At 37.1% G+C, this 15,183-nt stretch overlaps 1 protein-coding gene across 1 annotated transcript; it reads right to left on the bottom strand.

Annotated features, from left to right (window-relative positions):
- Positions 1-111: 111 nt before the first annotated feature.
- Positions 112-4,865, bottom strand: LOC109236977 (ribosome production factor 1). The gene is made up of 11 exons (XM_019403216.1): positions 4,488-4,865; positions 3,864-3,944; positions 3,654-3,749; positions 3,478-3,561; positions 3,262-3,331; positions 3,046-3,128; positions 2,069-2,148; positions 1,765-1,863; positions 1,553-1,652; positions 693-782; positions 112-556 (listed from the first exon to the last, which is right to left on the bottom strand). The coding sequence occupies exons 1-11, from the start codon at positions 4,725-4,727 to the stop codon at positions 518-520; spliced, it is 1,062 nt and encodes a 353-aa protein (XP_019258761.1). The 5' UTR covers positions 4,728-4,865; the 3' UTR covers positions 112-517.
- Positions 4,866-15,183: the final 10,318 nt, after the last annotated feature.

Genomic DNA, 15,183 nt, shown 5'->3' with positions numbered 1-15,183 from the left:
AGCTTCCCATTTGTTATTTCCCAAAAAAGAGGAAACAATAAGTATGAAAGGGGAGACGAGGAAAATGAAGTTAGTTTAACAGTACATATTTGTTTCCAAATTCTCTTAATATTTTTGTCATAGCACTGCTTGGTACATTTCATTTCATGAACCTCTACCAAAATATACTATATAATGCTCGTTCACAATTACATCATTAACTTTAAGCTGACTCAAAAAGTATCACTAAGATAACTTTTCTTCACAAGGAATAAACCTTCACATCAGCACCCTTAAAATTAACCATCGTAGTGTTCAAGGTCGCATACAACTTTCGTGATGGTGAAAACCAAGACTAAAACCTAATTAACAAATTACTGTAGGAAATAGTCCATAAAAGCGCCCCCAACCAAAGAAAATACTAAAATAAAAGAGCAAAATTTTCATTGTGAACTTCATCCTCAGAGAGTTGATATTCTTCTTTTGCATGGTTCGCATCCAAAAACCTTGAAATTCCAACAAAAAGATCCCAACCATGTCATAAGAAAAATCTCCGTCGACTTGTATCCATCTCCGGCTGAAATAGAACAAGCTGTATTAGAGAATTTATTGCAAACGATAAACAATAAGAATTCATTACAGGTACTGAAAAGCAGAAGCTCCAGTTAAAAAAGTTTATATAAACTGCACATGATTTCTTCGACATGGATTACCTTGTGAACCCATTCATATTCCCCACCCTGAGTATCAAAAGTACCATGCTGGAGACTGATTAACTTGAGAGTAAATCTAGGACCACATTCCTGTAAATCGTAAATTGCCAAATCAACGTCAGGCTATATATCCATTGCTGGAAGAAGGTGTGGAAGAAAATAAAAGCAGGTGAAAACATAAGGAACACAATCAAAACTATATTCATTCATCCAAAATGTTCGCTCTCGCAGATAGAAGGACAAAACAAAGACCAAATAAGAGATGATATCAGTTCACACCCTCCCCTCAGGCCCAAAGGAAAGGAAAAGATAAGATTACAACTTGGGACTCCATTTGTAGCTAATCGCCAAGCTGTTTCACGGATTCTTTTGTTCAATTAATATTTCCTAGTTAACTGGATACAACAGGATTGAATCTCTTCCGTTCATTCGGACAGCGACTAGAAATCCTTGTTAAATTTAGGCTTGAATTGTATGGCATATAGGTCTTTAGCTGTACAAACTATGAACATAAATAATCGTGCAGTTTTATGTCAATGCAAAGTTCTTTTCAGAGATATTAAACACCTGCTCTGTTGGCTTCTTTCCATTAAGTTCTTCCCTTTAGAGCAGAAATTTTCTCACAGTTTCCAGAAAGACAAACTCTACCTACGCTTGTTTAACTACAGCAGAAATCCATGAGAGTAGTACAAGAAAAGATATTCGTTCCTTTCCAATCCAACATCAAAGATTTGTCATCCTTTATCCAGAACGGACCCATCAGATGTGACCAGCCTCCATTCAAGGTTGAAAAGAGTCCTAAGGTATTTAAAATAGCATTGAATTCCTAAAACCAACGCAGTAGAATCAGAACCACCAACCTGCAGACGGGCAATTGTCCTTTCCTGTGGGTTCTTCGCATCCTTGCTTTTCTTACCTTTTGATTCTGTCTGTTTGCCCTCTTTGGTTTCAAAAATGTAGCTTCGCAAAAGGGAATAAGTTTATTGGCAAAACATGTTAGCACGAGTCTTACTGTTCAAATTAAGAAACTGAAGCATATCACAGTATCAACACAAGAGTAATGAGGGCATACCGGTGATGGCGAAAGAATATGAAATCACGTTGATTGTGAAAGGTCACAACTCGACGGCCACGAAATTCAGGGTCTTGTGGGAAAAGTGACTGTATCATCCTAAATGAACATAATCAACAGACACATACATTAGCCTAGGTAATCATATATACCTAAAGTTTTTCAGAGCATTTTCATCTTATTTCTATCTATTCACCAGTAAAATTCATCAAAACTATATCAATGTTTGACATATATTGATACTCCGTCTCCGAAAACAAATATGAGGATTATAAATAATCCTGGAAAATCATAGAGACTCTACCTCCCAACTCGATGCCCCAAACGCGTTGTGAAATTGGTCAAAACTAGCTCAGGCTTGTGACTTGTTGGCTTTCCATGATTCTGCAAGCAATATAGGAGTGGTTAGTCGTACATCTACTAGCTATACATTCTGCTTCAAATTAACCCCATTCATTGACTAATTCAACATACTCGCAACATTTCATGCTAAGTTATATTTAGATTCACACAAACCTCAGCACTAGAATCATTGTGAGAAAAGGATTTTCTTAGTGACAGTTCACTTACAAAAATTTATGCCTTATTCCCAAAAAAATAGAAGGGATCTTACTATACATATACAAACAATGAATGACCTAGATGTAGCTACAAACTAAGAAAAGAAACCTCAATGACAGGAAACAGAAAAGAATGCACCCTACTTTCACATTCTCATGTGGGATCCTTCTAGCAGAAATCCGCAATAAACTAGTACCGCTTTTGATAAAGTGAGCAAGTCCTAATAAATTCCTCTAAGAGAAGGGGAGGGCTCGGCATGAAAGATCTGAATGTATAAGATAAAGCTTGTAAGTGGATGTGCAGGTTTAGGACAGAGAAAGACAGACGAACTATGGAAGGAATAACCACGGAGAAAAATGGATTCATGGAGGTGGTTTGGAGGACTAAAAATCCACATGAAAATCAGAGACAACATTGTTTATTTGAAAATGTTAGTGATTTCTAAGAGGCCAGATAACTCCATATCTTGATTTAATTCAAACAACTCAGTTGATGCAAAATACCAATTATGGACTCGTATCGCAAAAAAACCAGCTCACACTTGCCCGGTTCTGTTGTATGAATCTAATAAAATTGTAACCTGTAGTGCAAAGTAGAACTATACCAGCAGCATTTAGATCAAAGTATAAGTTTGTTAGCGACCCAACTTTCCTATTCTTTTCCTCCATTTTTCGGAAAGGTGGGGGAGAAAGGATCTGTTTAGAAGGAGAACTACCAAACCTTGATATCCTTCCGTAGCATGAGCTTTGAAAGCTTAAAATGAGCAGTAGGTCCATCAGGTAAGCCAATAATGAGAAGAGCATCTAAAGAAAGAATATTAACAAATGGATCAGATTGCTGGTATAGATCACAAGCTGGCAATCCAAACTGACAAAGGCACAGGTACAATCTATAGCTACTTAAAGGAATCAAAAGCAATGTGGTTGAGAGAATGACCTGGTTCACGGCGATTAGTGTGGACTACAATAATAGATGAAAACTCCTTCTCATTTGCATATTGGACAATCTGCAATAAGTTAGAGAAGCAATGAAAATCTTAAACTAGCACAGTGGAACTTCTTCTTTGCTTTGAATAATATAAGGGTGTCAATATGACAATATCACCAAGCAAGACAAAGAACGGAAAGAGAAAAGAAAAAGGCAAGTAAGAACCTTTTTCAAGTCATATGTCCCTCGTTTGTAGTAATGAGCATTTGGAATCACAGAAATAAGATCAGAAATAAATGCTGGTCCTCGCTGCAAAATGGAATGGCCAATTATGTGTTGAATTAAGTTCAAAACCAAATCAACTATAAAGAGCAATAGGGAAACACAAAATACAGGCTTACTGTAGAGTTGTAACGGGATGTAGTAATCAATATTTTCGGATCACGCTCCTTCCTCAGAATTGCACTAAATTCATCAACATCATTGCCAGCAAATAGCTTCAAACCAAATCATAGGACACACCAAAATATTTAATGGGCAAACTTCAAATGGATAAAACTACATCTTTTGCTCTGGTTAATTTGCAAAATAAAACAAGCATAAGGGAGAACCTCTTCATCATCAGGTCTACAGATAGTCTCATCCAACTCCCTTGTATTCTCAATGGTACGAGGTACCATCTTCGGTGGAGGCTGTTCACAAAAATAACATCAACCCATTATTTAGTCCACATTGAAAAAGCCCCAAAATGCTCAACCGGACTATCCAAAATCCAAAAAAATTAATAATAATAAAACCCTAAGAACAGGACATTGGAAATTTAGGCAGCTTGTTCAGAAAAATATCATCCACCCATTAATTAATTAGCATTGAGAAATAAACTTAAAATGCTTGAACGGAAAATCAAAATTAACAAAAAAACCTAAACCCTGAGAACCGGATATTGGAAATTTAGGCAGTCTGATCACAGAAATTTCATATACCCATTAATTAATTATCATTAAGAAACAAACCCGGAATGTTAAACCTCACAATCAAAAGTCAAAACACTAAACCCTAAAGGGCAAATCTTTTTGAAATTTATACGAGCGTACCCACAAAAATAACATCGACCCATTAATCAATTTAGCATAAAGAAACAACCCCAAAATGTTCATTCATGCATTCAACAGTAAAAAACACCAAAACTCTAAACCCAAAAACAGTAAAAATTGTAACTTTCAGCAGCTTTTTACCTCCTCGCCTAGCTCAAGAGCTTTTTTCTCAGCAGCTTCACGAGCTTTAGCTTTCTTACGCTTATCAAGCTTTTTCTGATGCTTGAGCTTAGCATGTACAGCTGATCTTTTCTCCTTGTTTTTAATCATTGAAGGACGCATGCTTTCTCTGCCCTCATTATTCTCTTTCATCTTTTTTATGGGTTTTTCTTCTTCGTTTTCCCTCTCCCCGTCTTCGTTATTGCTTCGTTTCCGCCCCATTGAAAGTGTGTAGTGCTAAAGGTTTCTGTGGTTAAGCTTGTGGCGTCGTTAAGGGAAGGTTGGAGAGGAGCAAAACGGCGGCTTGTTTTTGGATGGGTAAATAAGGAGTATTGATAGTTTGGCCTCTACTTTTGAGTTTAGTTGTCAATCTTCTCTGTAAACTTTATAATTTTTATAAAAATAAAGATTTATCCGTTCTACAGTTTTTAGTTTTAGATTGTTGTTTGCAATTAATAGGGAAAAAATCAGAAATAACCAATTTGTAACTGCTAATTATAAAAAATCAAAATTTAGCTACTTTTTCATATAAAATTAAAGTTTAAACAAAAATACCCTTAACCAGAGGCGTATCTAGGGGTTCCATGGGGCACGTGAACCAATGTTCCCCTAAATCATGTATAATAATGTTATATTTTTTTAAAAATATTTAAATGTATGTGTGTGCACCCATACTCAAGTATTATATGATGTTTATGGTTATTAGGTGAACTTCTCTAGGTGAGTTGTGAGTTCAAATCTTTATATCAATCTTGTTATTTTTTTCCTTTTTTTTAGAACTAAACGTCCACCGAGATGGGCGTGTCTGTTGTCAGTTTTTGGATAATTAAGTATTTTTTTTCTTTTTATTTCTTTAATTGTTTGGTTTATTCTTTCGTATGATGTAGCATATAGTCAATAGGTTCAACTGATCCCAATATTTTCAAAAGAAAATAGACATAGATGTAAGAAAATTACTCTTTTTAAAGAAAAAGGGAAAAGACCCTGATATATCCTTCTACTATTAAAAATTATTTAAAATTATCCCTTGCTATACTATTGGATCAAAAAAATTATATACCTTTTTGACAGACTGGACACGTGGCATGCATCCAAAGCTCTTGATCCATCTGATTTTAAATTAGACTCGACCTGCACAACCAAGAAAACATAATCATTTGACCCATAAACTCACCCTAACTCTAAACACTGCCGCCACACTAAGAGCTCTACATCCACCACTCACTAATTCCTCCATCACCGTTAGACCACCATAGAAAAGATTCTGTCATCGTCTTTGTTTTTTATTCATCCATCTTCATTTGGCAATTACCTTGAACACTTCGGATTCTCCTAATTGATTGAAATACTCTGTAGTCGAGAGACATGAATACTGTAAATGCAAATGAAGAATTTTCGAATTTTCGGAATTTGAACAGCGGAATGATACTTATGACAACAATTATTTGTTTACTTTAAAAATCTAAAATTTAACATAATGGTAGATTCCATCACACTGGTTTCTCCTATCCAGTCGCTAGTTTATACTTCCCAATGCATTGTATAACGTCAACATATTATTATGCTCGTAAAATATTTAAAAGGTTAAGACCACAAATTTTATTCAAGTTGACTGATAACTAAATAGCTTTGAAGCTGTTCGGTAGTGTTTGGACTGATATATAAGTCTGCTTATTGACCCGGCAAAGAGTGAAAGTAGCAATGAACTTGTGAAATTTAGAAGAAAAGATACCCCGGATTGAGGTTGCAACTACAACTGACAGGAGCCCCTAGTATGGTGGCGGCGGTTCGGTGAAGGGGGAGGTGGTGTGGAAGAAGGATGGAATGGAGGAGATAAGGTAGAAGAAAAGAGTTAGGTTATGGGTTCTGGATCTTGGGATAATGGGGCGGGTCAAGTCTAATTTAAAACCACATGAACCAAGAGTTTTGGATGTGTGCCACATGTCCAGTCCGTCAAAGAAGGGTATATGTGTTTGAATATTATAACGGTAAAGATTCTTTTGATCCAATAGTATAACGAGGGGCAGTTTTAAACAATTTCTAATAGTAGAGGGATATTTTAGGACCTTTTTCGAAGAAAAAATTAATTTCGAACTTATATTCCAAAAGTGTAATGGGTGCGCAATAGTAAGAACTAAAAGTTAAACCCGTAAAATTTATATTCTGGAAATGCGATAAAGGTCTGTGCACTGACTGCAAGGTCATCCCAAGTGAGCACCTCACGACTCTACATAGGCTCCTAGTTATGGACCTGGAGATCAAGAAGAGTAGGAGGAAGAGGGCGGGGTACAGGCAACCTAAGATCAAGTGGGGTAACTTGACCAAGGACAAAGCTCAGTAGTTAGGGAAGAAGTTGTTGGCTATGAGGGCCTGGATGAGTAGGGGGGACGCGTCTAGTATGTGGTTCACGACTGCAAATTGCATCAGGGTAGCTGCTAGAGAGGTCCTAGGGGTCACGAAGGGCTCTCCTAGGGGTCATAAATGGGACTGGCGGTGGAATGAAAAGGTTCAAGGTAAAGTGGAAGCTAAGAAAGCTGCTTATTTAAAGCTAGTGGAGAGTACAAACGAGGAGGAAAAAAGACTTATCGGGAGTGTTACAAAAAGGGCAAAGAAAGAGGCGAAGAGACCAAGTCAAGTGCATCAAGGATGAGGACGGCAAAGTGTTGATGGACGAGGCACTTATTAGGAGAAAATGGCAGACATACTTCCATAAACTGTTGAACGAGGAGGAGGATAGACGCATTGTGCTGGGTGAGTTAGAGCACTCCAAGAGTCAGCGAGATTTTGGGTACTGTAGGCGGATTACGTAGAGGAGGTGGAAGGGGCGATGCGTAAGATGTGCAGGGGCAGAGCGACGGGGCCAGACGAAATTCCGGTGGAATTCTGGAAGAGCGCGGGGCGGGCAGGTTGGAGTGGCTCACTAGGCTGTTTAATGTTATTTTTAAGACAAAGAAGATGCCCGAAGAATTAAGGCGCGATGGTTCCGTTTTACAAGAACAAGGGTGTTATGTTATGAGACTTGTTGGTATGTTCGTATGGGGTCTCGAGGGGCTCGGGTGAGTTTCGGATAGGTTTGGGATGCATTGCGTTCGTTTTTCTTATGTTTTGACGTCGTTTCTTCAAGCATAAATGGTGCCACATTAAGCAAATGAGCTTCGATTTCTGTTTTGATTGAAACATTAGATCCGTATCATAATTATGGAGCCATAGCAAAAAGAATCATCGAATTTGGACAGCGTATGAGGAATTTATGGTCATTTTACTAAGAATTGGATTACCAGATTTTTCAGATTAATTACGAAATTGCCACTGAATTCGTATTTAAAAATCTGCACTATTTGCAAATATTGAAACCAACATATCTCCTTCATTATAAGGTCAAATGGAGTGATTCAAAAGCCTAACTTGACTAAAATTTCACAAGGAATACATTGGAGACATAAAAAGAAAGTTTTGAGATCATTTGACACGAGAAACGAGGTAGAATAGCTGGCAGAAAATATATAAAATAAGGGTTTGTTCATTTGGTCATATTTTGAGTTGGGGAGCTCGGATTTGGGCGATTTTGGAGGCGATTTTCACCATATGGATTGGGGTAAGTGTTCTTTACTCGGTTTTAATTATATTTCATGAATCCATCTTCGTTTTTTGGATTTGATTGATAATTTCAAAGTGAAATTTGGGAGGTTTTGCCTAAAGTTTCATCAAGTGAATTTTTAAGTTTTGAACATCGATTCGGAGTCGGATTTGAGTGAAATTAGTATAGTTGGACTCATAATTGAATGAGTTGTCGGATTTTATGAGTTTTGTCAGATTTCGAGGTGTGGGCCCGGGTTGGACTTTTTAGCCGATTTTGGGCTTTTGATTAAAGATTCGACCTTTTTCAATTGGGATTGGTTCCTTTAGCATTGTTTGATGTATTTGAGTTGTTTTTGATTAGTTTCGAGCCGTTTGGAGGTCAGAACGCGCGAGATGGCATTTTTGGGGCATCGCTTGGCTTGCTCGGTATTGGAATTGGCTTGTTCGAGGTAAGTAACTCTTCTAACTTAGTGGTGAGGGTATGATACTTCGAATTATGTGCTATGTGATCGGTGTTGAGGTGACGCACATGCTAGGTGATGGGCGTGTGGGCGTGCACCGTGTGAATTGTAACTCCATTATTTTTATGGTATTGTGTAGTTACCTGACCTTACCTGTAATCATGAAATCTCTACGTACTTAAGCTATTGAGCTGTGATCCATGTTAGGCACCATGTCTATGGTACATGCTTATCCTGTTGGGACTCACCAAGGTCGTTTCTGTTGTTGAGTTATCTTGTTTCATTGCTTTATATACTCAATCATACGCATTCATATGCATATCATATCCCAGTCTCTTTTGTTATTTAATGATACATCATATCATCATATTCGGGCTAGTTTTATGACAGAGAGAGAGAGAGAGAGAGAGAGAGAGAGAGAGAGAGAGAGAGAGAGAGAGAGAGAGAGAGAGAGAGAGAGAGAGAGAGACTAGAGAGATTGATGACTGAGTGAGGTCTAGGGCCTAATTGTGAGGATATTGATACCATACCATGTGAGTTGTCCGTGCGGATTCTGATATTGATACTTTAGCACGTGAGTTGTCCGTGCGGATTACAACGCTTGGGCTGTAGGAGCCCCTTCGGAGTCTGCACACCCCAGTGAGCGCAGTCGGCTATGTATATATATGTGGATCGGGTTGCACGCCGCAACGAGCCTTATGGATATATGTATATGGATCGGGTTGCATGCCGCAACGAGCCTTATAGCTATATATATGTGGATCGGGTTGCACGCCGCAATGAATATTGTACAGTGCTGAGTGATTGAGGGTGCTGAGCATTGAGCACGGTAAGAGATAATACGAGACAGTGAGGTTGAGTGCTCTGAGAGTGTGAGTACATGAGTTCATCACTGAGAGGCATTGCATTTGACATGCGTACTTGAAATACATACATAGAGATGCATTTCCTTTTTGCTGCCCGATTTTGGTGACATTCATGATTTTTACCTGTATCTTGACATGTAGGCATAGAGATGTACTTTCCTCATGCTATCTGAAAACGAAACATTTTACTGATGAAAGGTTTTTGGGAAAAATCACAGTTTTCAAACTATCTCATATTTTTCGATTATTTCGGTTAAGGATTTGGGTTTTCACCGATATTTTTGAAAAACGGAATTATTTTCGGAAAAACTGTGAAAAAGTTGAGCATTTTTATCTTTGTGTTACTTCCTTATTTATATGTTTTACGTTGTTATGAACTGTTGTTGGCTATTGGTGTTGGACCCGACCTATGCTCCAGCTCGTCACTACTTTTAACCTAAGGTTAGGTTTGTTACTTACCAGTACATGGGGTCGGTTGTACTGATACTACACTTCTGCACGTTGCATGCAGATGTTGGCTGTTGTTGTGCTGTGTTCGATGGGAGAGCTGGATTTGAAGGTGTACCTGCATCCCTATTGTAGCTGCCTCTTGTTCATGGTAGCCTTAGATTTATAAACCTCTGTTTATGTACTTTTCAAACAGACGATGTATTTACTTCATATCATCTTTGTTAAACTCTATTCTTAGAAGCTCATGACTTGTACTACCAGTCCTTGGGAAATGTATAAGATTTAGATAATTTATTTTGATTAATTGTCCTGTTAAATATTATTGAAACTGGATAGATGTTAGTTGGATTACCTAGCGGGTTGGGTTATTGGCCATCATGACTAGTGGATTTTGGGTCGTGACAGATTATCATGTTCAACATCCTGGTATAATTAGTGTTTATGTTTACATGTGGTATCATGAGCCTGGATTACTTGAACTGATAATCTTCATTGAAAAGAACAAATTTTATGAATTAGTTGCTTTTTAGAAATTATGTGTCTTCAACAATTACAAAATCATGTCTTTAAATATTTTATCTTTCTTGTTCTCTTTCTATTCGTGGAAAACATTGAACAAATCACTGCTTCAGTTCTCAAAGTGCCTTTTTAGAATATTTGAGTGTTTAACAATTTCTTTTTAAGGGCAAGTATGCAAAATATGATATAAAAAAACGTGAATGATGCTTTAGTGTCGGGGGTTATAAATGCTTGCTTTATGATTTTGGCGGCTGTTTTCATGCTTCTTAGGGGTTTTATGACATCCAAAATTAATTGGTTACATGCAAAGTGCTACTGACTAATTGATGATTGGCTACTGAAGAATCTTAGGGAATAAGTATTGTTCAGGGATTAAACATCCGCGGGAACAAATTAACATGATAAGCTAATGAGAATCCCTTTCGATTATATTCTATAAGTTTGATTATATATTGTTGTTCTTTTAAAACTGAAAATTTTCAATCAAATTCAGTCTTAAGTTTTCAGTTTGGTTACTGCCGAGTCATATCATGTTCTGTCCCAACATTTAAGCCCACTATAAAAGGGTTTTTAAAGTTAATTATGGCATGGGTTATTTAATTCATTTAAAATTAGACTCGTTATTGTTTTACTTGGCTATAAAGCAATTCGTGTAGGATTTGTTTAAAGTATTTGGGCAATTAAGCTAATAAACCCATTTATTTATTATTTATTTTATTTATGTGATTAATGTTTATATAGTTTGTTAGTCACCAAAGTGATCAAAGTAGAATGTTTTAAAATATTCACATGCATAAAATTTCATGATGCTTACTTTATGTGTGCATTTATGTTTATATAGTTTGTTAGTCACCAAAGTGGCCAAAATAGTATGTTCGTGAAAAATATGCATACATAAAATTATAATTTATCCATGAAATTAATGAAATACCAATAATTAAAAATTAGTGGATAAATTAATTTTCACTATTGCTAGAACTTAAGGATTTACCCAAAGGTGAATTAATTATTCTATGAATAGTGAATATGATGAGGTAAAATTAATATTCTTTAGTCAAATATATATTGTCTGACCAAAGATGGCATATATATATTTGGTTAAAAATATTTAATTACCTATTAAAGACTAAATGACATTTAAATTATGATAGTGTATCGTAGTATTTACCCAAAGGAGAATTGTGATATGCTTTAACTGTTTTGTTGAATCCATATTGATTTGTGAGCATGTATTATCTATTTTGCAGCTATTCCTCTTCATTCGCATGCTTCGTCTGTTACTGTGTTCAACGGATTTAACTTCTCTAAATGGCGTGAACAAGTCCAGTTCCACATAGGTGTGATGGATCTTGACTTGACTCTGCTAAATGATAAGCCCGTTGCCATTACTGATTTGAGCAGTGCAGATGAGAAGTCTTTCCATAAAGCATGGGAACGCTCTAACAGGCTGACCCTTATGTTTATGCGAATGAATATTGACAACAACATTAAGAGTACTATTCCACAAACAGAAAGTGCCAGAGAATACCTGAAGTTTGTGGAAGAACATTTTTGTTCTGCAGATAAGTCTCTCACTGGTACACTAATGGCTGAACTCACGACCATGAAGTTTGATGGGTCGAGTAGTATGCAAAACCATATCATCGAGATGACTAACATTGCAGCAAGACTTCAGACCTTGGGGATGAAAGTGGATGATTCCTTCTTGGTTCAGTTTATTTTGAACTCGTTGCCTCCTGAGTGTGGACCTTTTCAAATTAACTATAACACTATTAAGGATAAGTGGAATGTTAGTGAATTGTCCAGTATGCTTAGTCGGGAGGAGTCAAGACTTAAGAAATAAGGGAGTCATTCAATTAATCTCATGGGTCAAGGAGCTGGTAAATGACTTAAAGTGAAGGCCAACAAGTTCAAGAAGAAGAAAGCACATGCTAAAGCTCCACAGGATGCTAACAAGGAACATAAGGCAGATACATGTTATTTCTGTAACAAGGAAGGACACTATCATAAAGATTGCCTGAAACGTAAAGCTTGGTTCGAAAAGAAAGGTACAATTAGTGCTTTTGTATGTTTCGAATCAAATTTAGTAGAAGTTCCTAATAATACTTGGTGGCTTAATTCTGGTGCAACTACTCATGTATCTACGACGTTGCAGTGATTCCTTACGATCCAAACTACAAATCCAAATAAGGATTTTTTGTTCATGGGAAATCGTATGAAGGCTCCAATTGAAGGCATAGGGACTTATCGTTTGATCATGGAGACTGGACGTCACCTTGATCTATTATAACTCTTTATGTACCTTCAGTTTCTAGGAATTTGATTTCTCTTTCAAGACTTGATGTTTTTGGATTTGATTTAAAATTTGGAAATGGATGTTTCAATTTATATAAGAATGCAATTTTTTGTGGTTCTGGTTTTCTTAGTGATGGTGTTTATAAATTGAAACTCGATATTGGTTTTTCTGAATCCCTTCTTACTGTTCAACATAATGTTGGAATTAAACATAGTTCACTAGATGAAAGTTCTGCTTACTTGTGGCATACGTCATATATCCAAAGAAAGGTTACAAAAATTAATACAGAATGAGATTCTTCCGAATCTAAATTTACTGATTATAATATATGTTTGGATTGTATTAAGGGAAAGCAAACCAAGCATAGTAAGAAAGGCACCACAAGAAGCACCCAGCTTCTTGAAATTACACACACCGATATTTGTGGACCCTTTGATGTTCCATCTTTTGGTGGAGAAAAATATTTTATCACTTTTATCGATGACTTTTCACGTTATGGATACATCTATTTGCCGAAAGAAAAATCTCAAGCAATAGATGCTCTCAAAGTGTTTGTTGATGAGGATGAAAGGCAATTAGATAAAAAGGTGAAAATTATTAGGTCATATAAAGGTGGTGAATATTATGAAAAATATAATCAGTCAGGACATGTCCAGGTCCATTTGCAAATTTCCTCGAGGAACATGGCATATGTGCACAGTATATGTCACGACCCGGTTTTCCCGCCCTCGGGAGTCGTAATGGCGCCTACTAGTGAAAGCTAGGCAAGTCAATTATTCCAATTATTTAACCATTTTTATCTTTAATCCCTTAACAATGGTGAATTAACAGTATATAAATAGCGGAAATAACAAAGCGGAAGACTGAAATATAACAATTTAATAATACTACCGATACCAATCCATAAACATAAGCTACCCAGAAATGGTATCACAATCTCACAGACTGTCTAAGAACACTACAAATAAGGTCTGAATAGAATAACACGAATCTGTCTCTGAATAAGTAAAAACAGAAAGAAAATGATAGAAGGAGACGCCAAGGCCTGCGAACGCCTGCAGGACTACCTCGGGTCGCCTGATGGTCAAGAAGCAGCAACCTCACTGTGGTCCAAAAGCTGCAGCACCGGGATCTGCACACAGTGCAGTGTGTAGTATCAGCACAACCGACCCCATGTGCTGGTAAGTGCCTAGCCTAACCTCGGCAAAGTAGTGACGAGGCTAGGACCGGACTACCAAATAAACCTGTGCAGTTAAATCATATACAGCGGAAAAGTAAAGGCAGAAATTTACAGGTAAAGATACGAGGGGGAAAACATGCTGTGGGAAAATCAAGTAACAACAGAAAACCAATAAATAAACATAAAGAACACTATAACTCAAGTATCAGCAAGAATCAGAAAATCAAAGACAAGTGCATGGCATCACCCTTCGTGCTTTTACTCTCGTCCTCACCATAAGAATCAATATAATCGGCACGGCATCAGCCTTCGTGCTTTTACCTCACATAATCATGGCACGGAAGTATCCTTCGTGCATTATCACTCATATCAAAGCACGACATTATACATCGTGCGGCACGGCATCACCCTTCGTGCTTTAACCTCACAATATCGGCACGGCATCACCCTTCGTGCATTAACACTCTCTTACAAATATCATGCACGGCATCACCATTCGTGCTTTTACACTCTTCCTTACCCAAACAACAATCACAAAGCAATACGGGCAAGGGAATCAATAAAATCGTAATAGAATCCCGGCAAGGGAACAATAGCATAACAACAATATCCCGGCAAGGGAAAACAATATCAAAAGCAATAACATCCCGGCAAGGGAGATAATATCAAAAGCAATAACATCTCGGCAAGGGAGATAATATCAAAAGCAATAACATCCCGGCAAGGGATATAATATCATAAACCTCTTCTCTTTTTCACAATTACTTCACAACTCAATTCACAACTTGAGCCAACGCTCTACAATGTTCAATTACCAATATTACTTCCACAACTCAATTCACAACTCGAGCCAACGCTCTAAAATGTTCAATTACCAATAATACTTCCACAAGCCTTGTTCAACAGTAGATTTCATCATATAAAGCATAAATAATACGAAACAGAGTCACATTCATCATAGTATAAGACTCACGGGCATGCTTGACACCGACGTATAGATACTCGTCACCATGCCTATACGTCGTACTCAACAATTAACACATAGCAAATAAGACACAACTCCTAATCTCTCAAGCTAAGGTTAGACCAAACACTTACCTCGATGCCATGAACACAATTCAAGCCTCAACTACCGCTTTACCTCTTGTTTCCACCACCAATTCGCTTGTATCTAGCCATAATTTACTTAACGATATCAATAAATGCTAAATGAATCAATTTTAATGCATGAAAATAGGTTTTCTAAAGATTTTCCCAAAAGTCAAAAATCGACCCCGGGCCCACATGGTCAAAACCCGAGGTTCGAACCAAGACCCGATTACCCATT

The sequence above is a fragment of the Nicotiana attenuata genome, unplaced genomic scaffold (genome assembly GCF_001879085.1).
Source record: "Nicotiana attenuata strain UT unplaced genomic scaffold, NIATTr2, whole genome shotgun sequence".
NCBI lineage: Eukaryota > Viridiplantae > Streptophyta > Magnoliopsida > Solanales > Solanaceae > Nicotiana > Nicotiana attenuata.
Note: the sequence above shows the minus strand (reverse complement) of the source record. Positions and strands in the feature narration are given on the sequence as shown.

Coding starts and splice junctions, on each gene's coding strand:
- LOC109236977 (XM_019403216.1), bottom strand. CDS start 4,727: ATGGGGCGGAAACGAAGCAATAACGAAGACGGGGAGAGGGAAAACGAA. Junction 3,562..3,653: donor CATCCCGTTACAACTCTACA/GTAAGCCTGTAT, acceptor TCCATTTTGCAG/CGAGGACCAGCATTTATTTC. Junction 783..1,552: donor GGACAATTGCCCGTCTGCAG/GTTGGTGGTTCT, acceptor TACGATTTACAG/GAATGTGGTCCTAGATTTAC.